Genomic DNA, 20,442 nt, shown 5'->3' with positions numbered 1-20,442 from the left:
AGAGATATTTCTTCCATCTCTGCCTACTGGAACCTCGGTGTGACCATCAGATTGGTGAAGACATGCTTCTTTCATCTCTGCCTACTGGAACCTCGGTGTGACCATCAGGTTGATGAAGATATGCTTTTTATGTCACATGCACACCCCACTGGAGCCCTTTGTGTGATCAATGGTAAGTGATAAACCTGGCCTTTAGATGATAAACCTCACCAACGAAACGGTGTTAAACTAAACAGCAATGGCTGACATTCGCCCGAGGCCTTGATGCCTTGGGATGCTGCTATCAATCTCTGGTACATGATGAGATGAATGTTAAGTCATCACCTATCACTGTCACTGACGGAGCGATTAAGCTGATGAAACCAACCCTACCCTGTGGCATAATACTTCCTCACACCAAAGTCTTCCTGGGTTATGGAAACCCCATCATTAAACTCCCTTATCAACTACTTCTTTGATGATAATCCGCCTTTCAGTCTGTGAAGCGTTTTTTCAGCTGATGCTTTCTTAAATTAGAATTTATCAGGTTCTTACAAACGTATTACCATCTTCCAACACGGCATCACATGATTCAATTCATAAGTGGCCATGCTATTTGATGTTCCTGTACATTTCTTCCCCCAATTGTCAGTTAGTGTTGATAAAGCACCGTTATGAATGATAATGGGCTCAATTTGGATGACAAATTTACAAAGAAGCCGAGACACGTTACTTTGATGCATTGTCTAGAGCACAATGTCTTCAGTATTGATTAGGACAAAAAACGGAATTCTGATATTACTGTTCCTGCAATGGTTTTTCTTCTGAAACATACTTAAGTACATAGCTTATAAGCAAGTCAGATATAATAAGTCACCAAGAGTGTAAATTTGACATGGTAACAGGAATTCTTCGCAGAATCAGCTGAAACAGCCTTGCTGAGAATTACGCTGTGATTTATCAGGCTAAAACGTCACTGGACATGAAGGCCTGAAGTGGCTATTACACAGCTAAACATCTCCAAGACTGATACACAAGTGATGTTGAAACACACAAGATTGGCATTCTTTGCCATAAAAACCACAATTGCTAAACTTTATCACACCATAAATCTGGATGTTAACAGATTCAGGGCCCAGTGCCAGTCCATTCAGTCTCTGCTCACAAAAAGAACCAAATCTGAGCTATAGCATGTTAGTATTATTTACGACAGCAATTCAAACAGAAAACACGTTCAGAAGAAGTGTTAAAAAGTCTTCTTCTTACAGCTCTGTATTTGTAAACCTAAAATAATTCTGACCCATAAAACATGACTGTGATACCTATGATAAGAAAGAACTAACCTGATCCTGTTTGTACGTGAGTTCAGGTTGCAAAACCATCACAGATACAAGGCCATGATGTTCTCACACCTGCATCCTGTCACTGTGAGACTGTGCAAAGGCTTCAATAAATTCCCCATCTTGAACGTCCTGGTGTTGTACTGTAGTGTTCCATATTGTTGTCATCATTATGCTGTCTTTTTACTCTCTAGTGCCTTTTACTATCCTGAGTTGTACTCTTCTCTACTGTCTTGCATGATACTGTCTTGTGTTCTGCAGTATTTCTACTGTCTTGTATTGTACTGTCTTTCTACTGTCTTGTGCTGTACTTTCTACTATCTTGTGTTCTACTATCATTCTCGTGTTTGTGTAGTGTTGACCAGGTGTCCTTTCACTGTGCTCTGTGTTGTGTTGTACTATAAGATATCACATCGCGTCGAGGGAAATACAGGGTTTTATCGGTCCCAAGTAAGGTTGTATAAGGTTGGATAAAATCCCGTATTTCCCGAGACATGATGTGATAACGCATTTATCTAGCTGAATGTTTTCACTAAATCAAAACAAAACAACACTCATCAAATCGACTTGCTGCCATGTTGACACCAGCTGATCGTTTGACCTCAATGCACCGCACGTTACTAAAGGCTTGTCGATGCACGCTTTCCTCACTTTGCGTCGTCACTGAGGCGTAGCGGGGTGATATGACTTTTGTAGCGGGAGTACACGACTTTCATACTCCCGCTCGAGGATCGTGATGGATGTACATGGTATTTTATCAGAGTCACGCGGACCAATCAAAACTCGACATTCTTACATGAAGCTAGATAATACTCTTTATACTCTTTGTATTGTGATGGGTTGTTCTGTCCTGAGCACTATTTTGTCTTACTGTGTTGCTGAGCCCTTAGCTTTTGTGCTCTTACTGTGTTCTAGTTTATGGTTTTGTTACACACCTGTATTTCTACTGGGTGTAATTGTGTTGTATTATGTTTCGGTGTACTGTTTTATCATGCTACATCTTGTTTTGTTGTACTGTGTTGTACTATATTTTGTTGTACTGTGTTGTGCTGCAGTAGGCTTTGTTGCACTGCACTGTATGAAGTCTTGTTGCACTGTGTTGTATTGTATTAAGCTTTGTTGCACTGCACTGTTCTGTATTAAGTCTTGTTGCACTGTGTTGTGTTGTATTAAGCTTTGTTGCACTGCACTGTATTACTCAGTCTTGTTGTACTGTGTTGTACTATTTTTTGTTGTTGTACTGTGTTGCATTATGTTATGATGTTCTATACTGTTCAAGTTTTTGTTGTACTTGTTACATATGTTGTATTAAGTTGTACTATGTTTCAGTTGAGCTCTGAATCACTCAGTCACACATTATAACAGTTGATTAACAAATCTGTACATCATCAGACCAGTCACTTAAGGTCCATCTACGCCTCACATTGACATTTTTCCACTTCAATCCAAAATTCAATATCAACACTCCAAATGCAGACATGACCAAATTCAAAAGCAGTAAATTGTACAACTCTGCTACACTTCTTGTGTGGACGAAGATGACATGACAGACAAAAATAAACAGAATATTCTCGAACATGTCATGCAAAAAATTAATACATACATCCACTACAAGTGTTTCCTAATAACATTCATGAGCTGACACTGAATATTTTCTCCAAATGGGACCATCAAATAGAAGGGCCAGACTTGGCAATCGGCAGTAAGTTTGACGTTTCCAATTTACTCGACAGCCATAGAACCAGTAGGTTCTGCTAACATTGACAGTCATCGGGATCCATCATGATAATGTGGCCACAATAATGAAAAAGAATGGTTTAAAAAAAGCAAGGGAATTAAAGCTTGACACTGGGACGTATCTAAATTCAGAGAGCCACCACAACTAACATGATTGTCACATTTTCATCTGAAGGAGACGAGAATGTAGGTTTTATGCTGGATATAGCATCCACGCTATGTGACAAATGTTCACCCTTCACATCCAGATTTTAAAGATTTTCTTCCTCAATTCTATTTAATCTGTGTTACAAGATGCAGCTACTTTAGGCTGATTCCTCTTTACATGTGAGCAACATTTCTGACGTTGAAAACACTGCTAGTAGGAAAGTGGAATTACGAATCTGAAACATTTTTTCTCTCACTTCAATCCTTATTATACACACAATAAACTTGATTAGTGAACTGAAGACGGTTAAAAAAAAACATGCTTAAAAACTGTGAGAGACATTGTATAGGTACTTTTCTACACTTGTATTTACAAGTCCCTTGCTTGTCAACTTTTGCAAAGTAGAAAGCTGACCCAATATCATTTGAACAAAACTCAGTGATTTAAAGTCACAAGAAAATACCTTCAGATTCAAAAAGGGGTGGTGGGGTGGCCTAATGGTTATAACACTTGCTTATCATACCAAACACCTGGGTTCTATTTTCCACATGGGTACAATGTGCAAAACACATTTCTGGTGTCAGCTTTATGGAAGAATACTGAAATACTGAAAGCTGCATAAAACTAAACTCAAAATCATTTATGATTGAGAAATAACACCCAAAGTCTGTAAGAAAACATAGGTATTTTACGTTTTAAATCAGCATAAAAAATCAGTCTGAGAAGCTGTCAATTCACTTAGGACGGAAGTTGAGGCTGGCAATTTAAAGCAATCGTGAAGGAAATGCGCGTGACATGAGTTGACGCTACCACAACACCTGTGACTGCTCACCCTGTACACTTAGGGATAGTCTGTATTGACCAGTCGACATCCTCCTTCGTTCAGTCAGAAACTACTCCTGACCAGCCCCGGAGACAAAACTGACAGCTCCCACTCTATCTTGCTCCAGACAGTGTGTGCCCAGGAAAGATTTACACAGATCCACTGACAATTAGAGCAGACTGATCATTTCTTGTTATAAAGAAAATATTGAGTCTTTTCCTCTGCAGAAATCATCTCTTCCGATGAAGAACATTTCATGAACAGAAAGTAGGTGCAGCAGACAAAGCATCATCATGAGTTATTGTTATGAGAACATCGTGCAAGTGTCCTCCAGCAGACGGACAGTGCAAGTGGGGACGGGTCACCATTGTCCTGATCTTCATGTCATGTTCCTCATGCCAATAACCAGCCTTGAGACAGACTGTTTTGTGTGCAGTCTCCAAAATGTTCTAAACAAACTGTACCTGGAAATGGCAACTGACTTTGAGGACAGAGAGAGACAGCCTGTTCATGGTCTTAGCTGTGTACACACACCATAGTCTCACGCAAAAGACGGTTAAATTTTTTCCCAGATTTTTATGGCTAAATCAACAAGGTAGAGTCTATGATTTCTGTTCCAGATTGTAATTAGTTCAGTAAGTGTAGTTCATTACACACATTTAGACTAAAATATACATGGAGGTATCAAAAAGTTCTAATTATCACCAAGAAGTTTTCAGGGTAGAAACTTTAGTTGGATTTCTTGTCCTTAAGACTTCTCTACATAAACACCATCCAGAGTGACACGTTTCTCCCAACATTCCTTGGCCGTGTGCAGACCTTTAAACTAACCCCCCTAATTTCATGGAAAACCAACACTCTACCTCCTCAATAACCTCACTAGTATTGTCAAAATGGGAGTCCACATATTGGCTCATCTGTCAGGGACGTATGATTGGTTTGAAAATTCCTTTTCCATCTTACAAAGGTATCATAAGATGGGCTATCTTCCCAATAAACAGATTTCATCTCCTCTTGACTCTGTTGGGCAGTGCAACCCTTCCATTGCATAAACTTGATAACACTGCATGGCTCAATTTTCTGCAAGCCTGGGGTTACTCGTGTTTAGGATCAGCTACCAGAAGAGTGAATAAAGTGAAGTAAGTAGTTTCTGGTTCATTGACTAGATAAGGACCACTGATGTTACACTGTAATTTTAAACACAATTTCTCAATAAATTCATGGCAATAATTAAACATTTTTTTTTATATCCCTTTGTACAAGTGTCCGAGTCCAAACAAAACCAGCTGATTACAACCATAAATTTTTCTTGTGTGCACTATAAATGTAGGTAACTGTCAATCAGTCAACAGATTTAGTCACAGACTGTAAAGATGGACATCAGATAGAAAGATGTCAACAGTACTACCTCTAATATTGAAATGACTCTACCAGCTCCAATGCACAAAGAAAATGCTGCTTCCAGAGGGTTCCTTATGCTCTGCCCATACTGTCCATACATAACTGCCATTGTGGACATCTAATCCACAGCAAACCTATGCCACTCACCTGAACGGCCCAGAAACAGAATAGCATTTTGGTGAACAGAATATTATCTATGATTTATATGCTCTCTATTCACTATCTTCATTAATGGGAAGATAAGCAAAAGAAGTCTTATTCTCTCAAGGCACCTTTGAGATGTTATTCAGATATGAGATAAAATAGAATGTCAATACCAGGCTGTACCAGTCTAAAGTGTCCGCTAATCATTCTGAAAACCCGGGTTCAATCCCCTCACTCTGAAGACCCGGGTTCAATCCCCCACACTGCTACCATCTGTGATGACACAGGGTGGAGGGGTAGCCTAGTGGTTAAAGTGTCCGCTAATCACTCTGAAGACCCGGGTTCAATCCCCCACACTGCTACCATCTGTGATGACACAGGGTGGAGGGGTAGCCTAGTGGTTAAAGTGTCCGCTAATCACTCTGAAGACCCGGGTTCAATCCCCCACACTGCTACCATCTGTGATGACACAGGGTGGAGGGGTAGCCTAGTGGCTAAAGTGTCCGCTAATCACTCTGAAGACCCGGGTTCAATCCCCCACACTGGTACCATCTGTGAAGCTCATTTCTGGTGTCGGCTGCTGTGATATTGCTGGATTATTGCCAAAAATGGCATAAAATTAAAGTCACTCACTCAGTGATGACATCGGGTGTTCACTTTAAGGGGAAGGGTTATCCGCACAGCCAAGATTGAATCACTACAAACCATACTTAAAAATGTTCTTGTGATGGGTCCTTGAATCTTGAACGTTTACTGTGTTGAACCTGTTTCCCAGTAGATGAGATATTCAAGTGTGAAAGATGATTGAATTTTTATCCTGTTTTGCATCAGTTTGGGTTTAAAACAATAAAACTGGCCTCATCTTGATGAAAGCCATGTTCATTACGTGGTTGAGGTGCAATCGTGATCTGAAACAGTCATCCAACAAGAAGTGAACCTTGCCAGGTTTTCCTTCATAATGAGATGAAACTGCCTCAAAGTGCTACAGACAGCGAACTTTTGGCTTGGTGATGTAATAGTGATGCCAGTGTATTAAATAAAGACGAGCCAAAATGGAAGTTTGCAGCTTGGCATTAAAAACATCATTCACTTCTCAACTGTTCAGGTCTTAATGCTGCTGTTATTACAACATTGTGGCTACTCAGGCAATGGAAGACAAAAGGTACAGTTGGGTCATCTAGTGGACTTGGTGTAGTTGCAGCAATCTTGATGATTAAACCAGAAGTGATGACAAACCAGTGGTTGAAAGTATGAGCAACTCAGAGCCTTAGGTGAAGAAATGGTTGCAAGACCTTGTCACGTTCCATACACTTATTTCAACATCTTCAAACAATGATTTCCATAATTGTTGCTAGATTCCTGAAGTATATTAGTGCTGGAACATGTTTTTAAATCAAGAACTTTTATTTGATGATAACTTGCAACAGCAATTTGGAGACAGCAATACTTTTAACTTTTACTTCTGTTCTAGTTCTTTCAGTTACAAGAAGAGTCATTGCCAAGTCCAGACTACTGTTTTCAGCAACCATTACTTCATCATTCTGTGATAGGGGGGATGGGGCAGCCTTCAATGCCTTGTCAAACCACATGTTCACTTTTGATTTCCCATACATGCACAATCTGGCCATTTCTGGTGTCACCTGTTGTGATTTTGCTGGAATATGGCTAAAAGTGGCATAAAACAATATTCATTGTGATCATGAAATCAGAGAAAAAGTGTCAAATGATGTTTTAATTTTCCAACAATTGTTCCCTGTTCTTATCACCAAGGATTCACAAAAATGATAAGTGTCTGATATTACATTTTGATGATTCTTCACTGTTCTTGTGATCATGATCATGATGTCTGGCAGTATTTTAATTTTGACTATAGCACCATGTTCATAGAGTCATAGATTCACAAAAATAGTGTCTGATAATGTTACAATGTTGACACTTTCTCTTGTTTTCCTGATAATAACAACAGCGACTGACTGCATTACAACTTTCCTAATGAGAGGAAGAGAGCATCAGCCAAGGATATTGTTCCTCTTGCATGGAGCTGACCAAAAGAACATGATGAAGATCCTACCTATAATATTCTTTGATATTTACATTCTTATGTCATTTTTCATATCCTACACAAAAAATACAACTTTTTCTATCTGTGACATGCTAACAGTCTGACAAGTGATGAATGTATTTCCTCAGAATCGATCAAATTCATGTCCATTACTTGAATCATCATGTGAGGTTTTTCAAAGTCACCCTTCAAATAATCTTAGAATTCTTATCTAGACTGCACCATCTTCATAATACATTCTGCCACGATCACTATTCACTTCAAGCATGGTTTTTATTTCAGCAGGGAATACAGAAATCAGACAGTTGCATTTTTTTCCCAAGACAATAAAGAAGTAAATGAGAAACTTGACACTTGACTTTTTTTGTGTACGCCATTATCATCTATTTATTTAAATTACAGTAAGTTTAGGAGGACTGCCAAGACTTTTATAAAAACACCTTCAGGAGGTGTATTTACACGACATTTCGATAATGTTTTGTCAAGCCTTATTTAACGCTGCAATAACATGCAGTGTTCAAGACACTGTTGATGCTACCAGGAAACCATATTTAATCAAGCACCTGTTGGCAGATTCTCCTCATTTCTTATGGACTTTGCTAAACAGACATGTTTCCAATGTCTTTCACTACAAATATGCTGCACAAAAATAGTCAAGGATTATGGATGTTTCTGGGTTATGTTGTTGCGTAAAATAAGAAGTTGATTTCACACAATAATTTAAACGAAATATTCCTGGTCCATTCCTTTTCCAGGTTTATTTTATGATAACCATTACTGACATTATGAAATATGGGTAGTGGCGAAATGTGTGGCTGTTTGTATCAGCTTGAACTATGGCCAATTCTATAATGGGTTCCTTTGAAGTGCCATGCCACAGTTTAACATAGATATCCCATTCTGACTCTAAGTCAGCTACATGTTTTATCATCTTTATACCTTGCAACAGGTAGGGTTTCAGCTAATACCATCTTTAATGTCTTTTGGTATAATGCAACCTCGAACTGAACCACAAACCTTGTGTTCTCAAGGCAGAAACTGTATCAACAAGACGTCAGTGATGGTCAAAACATAACTAACAGGAATTCTTATCCATTTTGTATATTCATAAGAAAGTCATAACATATATTATTACAATTCAATTTTACACACATTCATTTGTCAAAAACTCAACATTGCCCTACTTGAAATTTGACCAAAATCACTTTTGTGAAAAAATACCATAAAATCTGTAATGTTAGAAAACATAATAAAAACTTTTCTTGTCTCTCTATGGTCCCTTCCATAAAAACATGTTTTTAATCTCTATTCAGCCTCGCCCAAAAGCCAAAAAAGCAATTACAAGGTTAGCATATTCCAGTCTTTTTTTTATCCAATATCTTTACCATAATTGGGGTGTTTGCTACAAACGTATCTGTAATTAAATCTATTTCTAAATACTTACAAATTGGGCAGAGATGGTAGCCTTAATCACCTTTAAGAAGATTATTCAATCAACATCGCGATTGGTACTGATGTCAAATTAAGTACGTTTCCTTGTCAAACCCTTGTTCTGACCTGAAGAGCACCAATCTCAGCTTTCCAAAATAGGTTTGTTTCAGTTGGTGATTGATGTCGCGTGTCTGGCCTCGTCTTGTACATATCATTCTCATTTGTCACTCACTCGCTCCTGTTCATTTCACTACTGATCCAGAGAAGGGAAGCCAAAAATGAAAATGCTGACATATTTGATAATTGGCATTCCAGGTGATCATCTCATGACTTGCAAATCGTCTGCTAATGAATCAATTTCTCGGTGGAGCGCAGTAATCAAGCAGAGATTTATCTTTATTTGATTATGCCATGGACAGGCAGAAGCATTCATCATCTGAAATAACGTTCTTGTGTTAACCTGTTACTCCATCGATGGCCATTCATATTGTTCTCACCCAGGAATTATGTAAGATATATTGAGGTTCAACAAAAACATTACTAAGCTGCCTCAACTTAGAGATTCATGAGTTGCAAATCCTGAAGATAATATTCCCCTGGCTGTTGTAGCCGAAAGATGAATTCCATACTCAATGAACATGATCCGTCTTCATTATGATATTCCTCAACGAACAATTTATTACACATGCAACAGTGACTTGGGGTTGAACTATCTGACACAACATGGGCTAGGTAACACCAGGAGACGTGGACAATCTGTGTGAGGAATTGTGTAGAACTATCTGACACAACATGGGCTAGGTAACACCAGGAGACGCGGACAGTCTGTGTGAGGAATTGTGTAGAACTATCTGACACAACATGGGCTAGGTAACACCAGGAGACGCGGACAGTCTGTGTGAGGAATTGTGTAGAACTATCTGACACAACATGGGCTAGGTAACACCAGGAGACGTGGACAGTCTGTGTGAGGAATTGTGTAGAACTATCTGACACAACATGGGCTAGGTAACACCAGGAGACGTGGACAATCTGTGTGAGGAATTATGTAGAACTATCTGACACAACATGGGCTAAGTAACACCAGTAGACGTGGACAGTCTGTGTGAGGAAATGTGTAGAACTATCTGACACAACATGGGCTAGGTAACACCAGGAGACGTGGACAGTCTGTGTGAGGAATTGTGTAGAACTATCTGACACAGCATGGGCTAGGTAACACCAGGAGACGTTGAGAGTCTGTGTGAGGAATTGTGTAGAAGTGGCTGACCTAAGAGGGGCTAGGTTTCAGTGGTTGTATTCAACAGCCTTTGTGTGTGTGGAATTCTGTTTAGCTGAATGAAAATATTTGGACTTTTTGAAGGGTTATGAAGATGCTTGGAGTTTAATTCTGTTGAACTGACTTAAGAAAATCATGGACTTATTCCACAGTCTTTGTGTCAAATTGTGTTGAACCAACAGATAAAAGATGGAATGGTAACAAGGTTGTTTCCAAGAAAGTTTTAGTTGAATTCTGTTTAATGACTGAGGAAATTCAGGAATCTTTGTGAATAATTCTGTTGAACTAACTCACAGAATATGTATTTTGTAAAGGGACTATACACAGGAGTGTTGAATTAAGTTGAAGGAACCAACATGACAAATCAGGTAGGTTACTCCAAACACAGACAAACACATTCAAAACAAATTCAACCACAGAAAGACAAATGAGGGAGACTGCCAAGTTTTACTGTATGTTGCGACCAAAAGTCCCTCTCTGACCTGGGCAGATGGCGGGATATACCACAGTCCAAATCTGTGAAATCTCCAATCACAATTCCACCTGATATTGTACTGATTTGGGCAGTCTTACCTGAACTTGATGCTGTGAATCTTTTTGACTCCATAGCTCCATACTCCTCCCATCTTCTTCTCAATGAGTCCTCCCAGGATGTGTTCCCACAGGTAGATGCCTGCAACACAGATACATGTCGTTAGTCACAAGCACTGGGTCCAGACGGATCTCAAGTCAAAGTATCAAACGAGTCCAAAGTCACAACCACAGGGTCCTGCTGGACCCACAGTCAAGATTTGAATGCACTTTAAGTCAAAACCAACCCACTGGATAGAATCATGACATTAAAGGAGTTCTAAATCAAAACCACTATGCCCAAATGGATCCATAATCAAGGTATGAAATGATTCCTATGTCGTAGCTAATGGGCCTAGTGGATCAATGGGTCATTCAGAATTCATAATACAGCTATGGTGTCCAAAGTCACAACCAGAGGTCCTGTTGGAATCACTTTCCAGCTATGAAAGAAACCCTGTGACACAAACAATGGGTCCATCTGGTTCCACAATCCAGCTATGAATGGAGACCTTATATATGTCACAAACAATGGTTCCATCTGGTTCCACAATCCAGCTATGAATGGAGCCCTTATATATGTCACAAACAATGGGTCCATCTGGCTCCACAATCCAGCTATGAAAAGAGCCCTAAGCCACAATTTATATACCGAGCCGAACCTAACAACATCAGAATATCAACTTTGCTTCTTGTTGATACTGTGATTTGTAAAGAATCAAAGTTTACCAAGATCTATTGTGTTGTATCAGTTCACTAACACATTTAAGCACCCGAAGTATATTGGCTGGCATAGATGTAGTAGGATATAAATATAACATCACAAACACACCTCCAGGAATGCTGTTTACACAGTACAAGAGGAGGTACATGAGGTCATAGCCACCATGCTGTTTACACAGAGCAAGAGGAGGTACATGGGGTTATAGCCATCATGCTGTTTACACCGTGCAAGAAGAGGTACATGAGGTCACAGCCACCATGCTGTTTACACTGTGCAAGAAGAGGTACATGAGGTAACAGCCATCATGCTGTTTACACTGTGCAAGAGGAGGTACATGGGGTCATAGCCACTATGCTGTTTACACAGTGCAAGAGGAGGTACATGGGGTCACAGCCATCATGCTGTTTACACAGAGCAAGAGGTCCCAGGTACATGGGGTCATAGCCACCATGCTGTTTACACAGTGCAAGAGGAGGTACATGTCATAGCCACCATGCTGTTTACACCGTGCAAGAGGAGGTACATGTCATAGCCACCATGCTGTTTACACAGTGCAAGAGGAGGTACATGGGGTCACAGCCACCATGCTGTTTACACAGAGCAAGAGGAGGTACATGGGGTCACAGCCACCATGCTGTTCCACAGCACAAAAACATGTTAATAATAGGACACAATGTCACACATTTATGACAATATGTTGGTCTAATTATCATATACAGTGGCACATATGCAATCAGTTTACCTTCCTGTTGATGCAATAAAAAGACTTATTGTCCCTTATGACTTGCATCACTAGAAACTGATATATTGAAACTTCATGGTAAACAGCTTCAAGCAGAGAACACTGATATGGAATGTAAACAATTGTTTACTAAACTAGTTTCAATCACAAGAAGAATGTCAAAAGCATTACAAGTGATCCAATTTTATGGGTTTGTTTGAAATAATGTTGGGTCGGTACAGGGTGCGAGAATTGACTTAATGTAACAATTTGAGTCAAACCTTTTAATTTAACATTATAATCTAAATACATAATAAAACGAATAAAATATATGGTAGCTTTCCTGAGGGCTAATAGTATTACTGAGAAAAATGCTTGAAAATCACACACTACATGTTAAATTTTGTTTTTCTCGAATATTGTAAAATTGGTACAATGCATTTCTTTCCCTCTAACAGCATGCTGCATTGTGTTTCTTAGATCTAACATCAGATAATCATCAAAATATCAATCATTAGACATAAAATCTGGCAAAGAAGCCAAAAGAAAAAGAAAGTTGCTTTTATGAAATGCATAGTCTTTAATCTAGTCAAACAGAAAAACAGAACAAACTGCATTTATCTCTGTAAAGACATTCACATTAATGTTGGATTTCAAATTCAATTTAACATACCTAGATGATCAATCAGATGTTTGAAAATGAATACCAAGAGAGATTTCTTATAAAAGAGATAGAACAAAATGTTTTTGATGATTTCGAAAGTTCATTCCCTGAAATAAACCAGATTCATCATGTCTTAGAAGTTGACAATGCTCATTGAAAACTTAGGGAAATGTTCATGCCATTGGTAGTATTATAACAGAGATGTTTCATGTAATGAATAAAAAGTGTTCTGGACGCCTGCTACATTGTGCTCAACTATCTTTGATCTTAAATCGGTGGTTTTCTTGCAGATATTGCATCACAGAAAGGAGACAGAGGGCACAATCATTTTAAGATCATTATTGTCCTTCCATGTCCGAGGCATCAAAGAAAAGACAGAGCCAATCAAAGAAGAATTATAACATATTCTTTTAATTAGGAAGCATTCACTCCAGGGAGAAGTTATAAATAGAACTGTTCAAGACACAGTCTTCAATACTGTGCTGTAAATTCACAAGGAAATAACGTCAGTCAAAGAAAGTCAAACAGAGATCTTTGAAGGATGCAATCAAATAAGAAGAGAGTAGCGACAAATTTAGCTGACTTTTCAGCGAATGATTTGGAGCTGACAGTGACATGACTCTGCACTTGATTTAGCTCCAGTCTCTCTGGACTCTGGGAAAGAAACAGGAAGAAGTAATGAGGCTATTAACACTCGCCACTTTGATCAAATATTAGGTGTACTTTGAATCTAATGGATAGGTGAAGTGTTTCAGCACATCACGCCACTCTTATGCAATAAACACTTACGAACGGAGCCACAATTGATCCAGCATCCCATAAAATGACCCATAACTGCTCACCTCAAAAGACATGGTGTCTAATAGACCCCTTCTATTGACTGCCTATCACCAAATACATTCAGCCTGAAAATGTTGTGTAGTAAAAAGGTCAGGAGAAGAAAGAAGTGATGATTCTTCCAACTCCGGCTTCCATATATTGCAACATATTCTTCCCCAACCTCAATGTACTGCATCTTCCTCTGCCCCACTCATCTCCAAGTACTCTAAGTACTGCGTGCCCACCCTGTTTCCATGACAACATGTATTGCATCCGGTACTATCACTGTCACTATATACTGCATCGTCTATTGCCCCAACTCCTGAATTCCCCATTGCCCCACCCTCGTCTCCATATACTGCATCATCTATTGCCCCACCCCTGTCTCCATGTACTGCATCCCCTCTTGCCCTACTGTCTGTGTCCATGTCAACACATTCTAAATCCGCTGTTCCCTGTGTTGTTGGTGTGGAACCTACTCTGGATGTTGACATGGAATTAGGAACATTATTATCACATTTATGCCACAGTAGTCTGTGTAATAATGCCAACGCAGGCCATTTACTGTCTTTGTTCTACATCACTGTTGTTTTATTTGCCCTCCAATCAATAGCCAGAGACTGGGACTCTCAGGCAACAGCGACACACATGAGACATTCAGCTCACAAATGTAGCATGTCTTATACATATAGCTATAAATATAAATGCTGTCAGATTCTGGAGCCAAGTCTGCATGAATTATGACATTCCAGCACATTTTAATTCAACCACAATTGTTTTGTTTTTTTGTTTCTCAAGACAATTCTTTATAAACTAAAACATGCAGGTCACTGTCTCTTTCAAGCTTCCTTTGTGTGTCCTTGCTTTTAGTTCCAACACTGCACTACCACTGATGACAGAGGGGCAGTGAGGTGGCCGAGTTGCGAAAGCATTCGCTAATCACACCAAAGTCTAAGGTTCAATTCCCTACATGGATACAATGTGTGAAACCAATTTCTGTCTGTGTCCCCTTCCATGATAATTCTGAAATATTACTCAAAGAGGTGTAAAACCATACCCGCTCATTAACTGATGATAGATATTTAATTTGAATTGTAACACTTGAACACTACTGAAGAACACTACTGTTAAATATTTTCTTATGGAAGCATTTTTTCGATATCCATACAAAAATGCAGCTGCTCTAAAGCAAACAGACTGTCATATTTCTTGCTTTCAGGACATGCAAGCATCATGTCAACATTGACAAGATTAAGGTATCTCTGGCTCACAAACTAATTGCCTTCAGTTTCACAATTTGGAAATCTTTCATACAAATGGTTCAATCTTTGTACTTGATGCCTCAATCCCTACCCTTGCCTACTGACTGTCTCCATTAGCACCAGGACTATACAGTGTTTACAATCAAATAATTTCAGACCTTTAGACCATCATGATCTACTGTCTCCAGCAATGAACATATTTTGGAACTGTTTCCAGTATGGCCTTAGTTGATATCTCATGGAAATTGACACAGTGAATTAATGTTCTTTTTCAGGTCATAACAGGAAACAAGACCTGATACTTGTCCAGAAATGACATTAAAGAAAAACATTGTCTTGTTTGGTAAGTAAGGGCACCTCCACAGCGATGCCACAGGTGACAAGATCATACTTGCATCATCCTTACTTAGTGATACCACAGCAAACAAGACCTACTTGGCATGTGATGACAAACAAACAAGACAATACTTGGCAAGTGATAGCAAACAAGACAATACTTAGGCAAGTATTCAGACAAAGAAGACAATACTTGTCAAGTGATAATGAACAAAACAATAGTTGGTGCGTGATAACAAACAAACAGGACAATACTTGGTATGTGACGACAAACAAGACATTACTGGGCAAGTGATGACAAACAAACAGGACAATACTTCGCACATGACAAACAAGACAATACATACCTGGCAAGTGATGACAAACAAACAAAACAATACTTGCCAAGTGATGACAAAAAAGACAATACTTGGCAAACGAAACACCTAACAAGCTCATGTTTGTCAAGTGATGACACACTTAACAAGATGTTTCTTGTCAAGCTATGGCAAGGGCAACAAAACTACCAATTTCTCTTCGTAATTCGCAACCAAACAATGCCATCATTTGAAGGGTTTAAACCCTGAAGCATGTTTTTGCACAAATTATGTCCCTGACGGGTTTATATCTCATTCAACTGTAGAATGTCAAATACCATCTGACAAGGTCTTCGATCATGCTGAGCCTTTTCGAGTACACATTTCACACTTAAATGGATCTTTTCTCTCCTATGCAGAAAATATGAATCATTTCCAACTGCTGTTTAGATAACCTTGGGAGTTTGCTGTTAGTCCACAGATGGAAGAATCACTTGCAATAATGCCCAGTTTCATTGCATGAGTAGTTACAGTTTTGATGAATCAAGTTGATCTAATTCGGTTTTCACAGAAGACAGTACTTGTAAAGTCATTCTCAAAGGCTTTTCTTTATCACAGGCTCAAGATGTGCTTCTATCCAAAAGGAAGCTTTAAAGAATTATGTTGCCATGGTAATGAGCAGATGCCATCTGCCCAAGCCTGCCCCACCTTGAGTGAAGAATACGGAGAGGGATTACTTCAAGTGATGCTGCATTGAATCCTGATCAAATCTGGTTTTAGTCACACGTAAAAGTGGGCTTAGGACCTGAAGCTCACCTGGCAAAAAGTGGGTTAAAGACTTGGAAACCGTGACTGTCCACACAACATTTGTCTAAGCATTAATACTCAGTTGATTGAGAGAAATCTTTTTCAACTATCATTGTGTTAAAAACTAAATGCATGTTATTTCCTTAAATGTTCTTTCATGAATGTTTTGATCCGAAGTTTAATTGGAGCTTCCTGTGACTAATTCAGATGCATGGTTTCTGGGTGAGCACTAAACCCACACAAAGTTTTTACTTATCTATACTAAAGGGGTGGTGGGGTAGGTGATACATAACAGTCTTCTGACATTTCTTCCTATGAGGAATAGGACCAGGGTGTTTATTGTAATAGGGAAGGGTTATGACTACACCGCTACGAAACAATGCCAGTCATAGTATAAGAGACCTGCAGTGTCAAGCAAACATTAGTGATGACCTGTGCATATCAGCTGGTTGGTTGGTGTGCTGTTTTATGTCACAATAAGCAATATTCCAACTACTGCGGTCTGTAAATAATCTAATCTTGACACAACGACATGTGTCAATCAAGTCATCGAGTCTCACCACCTGATCCCATCAGTTGCCTCTCACAATAAGCATAGGTTGCTGATGACATATTCTTACCAGTATCTTTACTGGTACCACACATTGCAGACTCAGCTGAAACAAGCACAACTGTCTGATAACCACTATATTTTGCTATGTGACAAGAAACAGAAGCACAGCGCAACCACAAACCAGATCTATCAGATCATCATCACTTAACATAGAATGTTACAGACTTACTACATGTTGATCTGGCAAATATGTACAGCTTGCATAAGATAGACAATATCAGACTAACAACATGAAGACTACAGAAAGATCTCGAGCATGTTTGACAAGAATCGCTCTGTCACTCTCTTCCACAACTTGCTTCTGGGAACTATTATTTCCAAATCCATAAATCATAAGTTGGCAATACCGAAAACCTTTTAAGCAAAACCTACCATGAGTGCTTACAGTGCTGTGATAAGTGTATAGTTCTCTTATTGACCTCAACTCATCAGACCTTAACACAGCGGCAATACCAAACACAGAAACACATCAGCACCTCAACTCTGCGTTAATGCATCTAAATTCAGTCTCTTACTCATAACACTGATGACACCCTCCTCCATTCATATCTGACTGTTACTCAACGCTGGTTGCAGAATGTCCGTCCAATCAGGAAATGTCTACTATGTTGATCCTTCCCTTTAAAACCTCTGACAAATATTGATGCTCAATGCGCAAGCACTAGATTCCCAAACTGTCGGTAATTGTCTCCACTTCATCCAATATCTTGTAGACCATTTCTCTGTGGTGACACTACTGTAACGATTAAAAGTTGTTTGCGTTTTACTTATGGTCAGACTGTCTACTGGAAGCCGGTGCTAGAGTAAACATACAGATTTGTCTTACTTCTTCATTACTGGGAGCCGGTGTATGATACCCTGGAATCAATGTCGGAATTCTGCTGCTGGTCCCACTGGGAAAAGAACTCTTGAGCATGGCTGACGATTGACACAGCAAATAAACATGACTATGTAACTCACAAAATACATTTTTCTCAAGATCCACATTTTTAACACATTACTTGAAGCCTTGAATATTTTGGTGCATGACAAAATTCAATTTGTTAAGTGGTAAGGAGGTCCTTTTAACACGAATAAATCAATCAGAATTCTTTCATTCAAGACATTTCTTTTCAAAATTGGTGATAAAGAAGGTTCATTCTCAACCCGCCTTACATGCAGTGTCATACATCCTTGTAAAACCCTCTACAAGACTAATTTGACATCTAGCCACAAAATGAAATCTTAATGAGGCTTTAGAGGACAAAAAACTGCAAAACAATAATCATAGAAAATCTCTAATAAAAAGAGTGAGTGAGTGAGCGAGTTTTGTACTGCTTTTAGTAATATTCAAGCAATATCACAGCATGGGCATCAGAAATGGGCTTCACACAGTGTACCCAGGTGGGAATCGAACCCAGGTCTTAGGTATTACATGTGAATGCTTTGACAATTAGGCTACAGTCCACTGCCCTCTTAAATAAAAGAAACATTTGCACAATCTGGATAAGTCAGTCAGCATGTGCAAGGAAACATTATCAACTTTTGACAGAAACAGCAGTTTGTGAAAGTTGAATGTCAAATAAAACATGCCCAGGCAAGGCATGTAGTGTTCAACTGACTACATATGATAGTACTGTCCAAAACAGGAACATGCCCTACATGTTGTAAGCCTAAAAAGACACTTGTGATACTGGTTATTTCTCATCCATCTTTGTTTTCCTGTAATGGAAATACTGAGTGAAAGAAACTTGACTTTACTTTAACTTGATACAAGTTTCTATCTTCAAGTGTCAGTTGCAGCTGGGGTTTCTGCAACTTATAGCAATATTCCAGCAATATCAAACACTGACCTTCTGCATGACAACATTAACCAGTGGACCACCATGACATTTCCATAACTGAGGCTTGTTTCTACTTCTTGCAATTATTTTCAGATTATGACATAAATGTCACCATCTACATCATGTTATCCACTGAATTTTCTTTCAGAATTAATTCAGCATTGTATTATTGAACAGGAGCTAGAGCTAGAATAGGAGTAGCTCATTTCATGTGTACTTATCATACATATGTGCAGTGATGGGCCCTTCCTGACTGCAATGACCCGAGGGAAGTAAAAGGAATTCATCCAAATCAGTTAAGGCAAAGAAAATGTTGTTGGCTCAAAAGGTCAGTAGGTGAACACAACCCTTTCTGCCCTGAAGCAACTCCGAAATCTGACAAATTGTCACTTGATGACCAGGCTTGAGAAATCAGTGGCGAAAGCTAATAACAAGATCAAAGGAGAAGGAAGCCATTGGGTCCTCCAACTTGAGTCCCTGGCCCTAAAAACTGACCAAGTTGGCATCAATAAGTCATGACGCAGTTAGAGTAGCTCCCTCCCTGGCCCTGCAGGCAAATTATCTTCCTTTAGGAACCAGGGTGCTTACCACAAATGACAAAGGTTATGTAAAACACCCAGGTAGAAATGAAGGAAAATTCATCTCATGGCTCTGCTGAATCAAAAGGGAAGTCAATTTCGGAACCATTAAACTACAAACCTCTACAGATGCCACACAAACTGTACTTGATCATCCATTAGAAGTAACGCAGGTTTGTGATGAGGGAAGAGGGAAGTGGAGTTCTTTAACAAGAAAGTCTCATTGGGCATGTGGGTTCATGAACAATGGGAGGGACAGAGCAGGTCCTGGATTAATTACTCCTTGGGGGTCAGTGGGTAGCCTTGTGGTTATAGCGTTCCCTCGTCATGCGGAAGATCCATGTTCCATTCCCACATGGGTACAATGTGTGATCCCATTTCTGGCGTTCCCTGCCACATTATTGCAGGAATATTGCTAAAAGCAGTGTATACGTAATACTCATGAACACACTAATTACTCCTGAAGGTGAGGAACTGTAATAGCTACTTTCGGGAAAAGTGGTCACATAAAAAGATCAGTTGTTATACCATCGTTATTTCTGGATCAATCTGGCCTTTGTGAAGTGCGCAAGAACCACACCGCATTTGAAACTGAAATTGGAGTCACACAGAATCTGAGAGTTGGGTGGAAATAGCACTAGAGCAAGTAATGACAGGAAATTGTGATATTTGCTTAAGAGAAGATACCTGTGTGGAAGGTAATGTCCTGCCGTGGTGGCTCAACCTCCCACAGGGCAGAGAAGAGCAACACTGCAATAAGAGCAGTGGAAAACAAACACTCCAATACTGCAGCTGAGTCACCCTGAACTCAGACTATTGGTTACAAAGATGCTAGTGGCAGTTCAGCCAAAGTTCCTGGAGGAAGATTGACTGAAAGAAGAAACG

General features: G+C 39.3%; 1 protein-coding gene across 1 annotated transcript in view; it reads right to left on the bottom strand.

Annotated features, from left to right (window-relative positions):
- Positions 1 to 20,442, bottom strand: part of LOC137296179 (ribitol-5-phosphate xylosyltransferase 1-like) — a 178,616-nt gene that overhangs the window by 28,255 nt on the left and 129,919 nt on the right. The window contains exon 3 of the mRNA XM_067827891.1: positions 10,918 to 11,017. Coding sequence (XP_067683992.1) covers positions 10,918 to 11,017 — 100 coding nt within the window. The remainder of the gene's footprint in view (positions 1 to 10,917; positions 11,018 to 20,442) is intronic.

The sequence above is a fragment of the Haliotis asinina genome, chromosome 9 (assembly GCF_037392515.1).
Source record: "Haliotis asinina isolate JCU_RB_2024 chromosome 9, JCU_Hal_asi_v2, whole genome shotgun sequence".
Classification (NCBI taxonomy): Eukaryota; Metazoa; Mollusca; class Gastropoda; order Lepetellida; family Haliotidae; genus Haliotis; species Haliotis asinina.
Note: the sequence above shows the minus strand (reverse complement) of the source record. Positions and strands in the feature narration are given on the sequence as shown.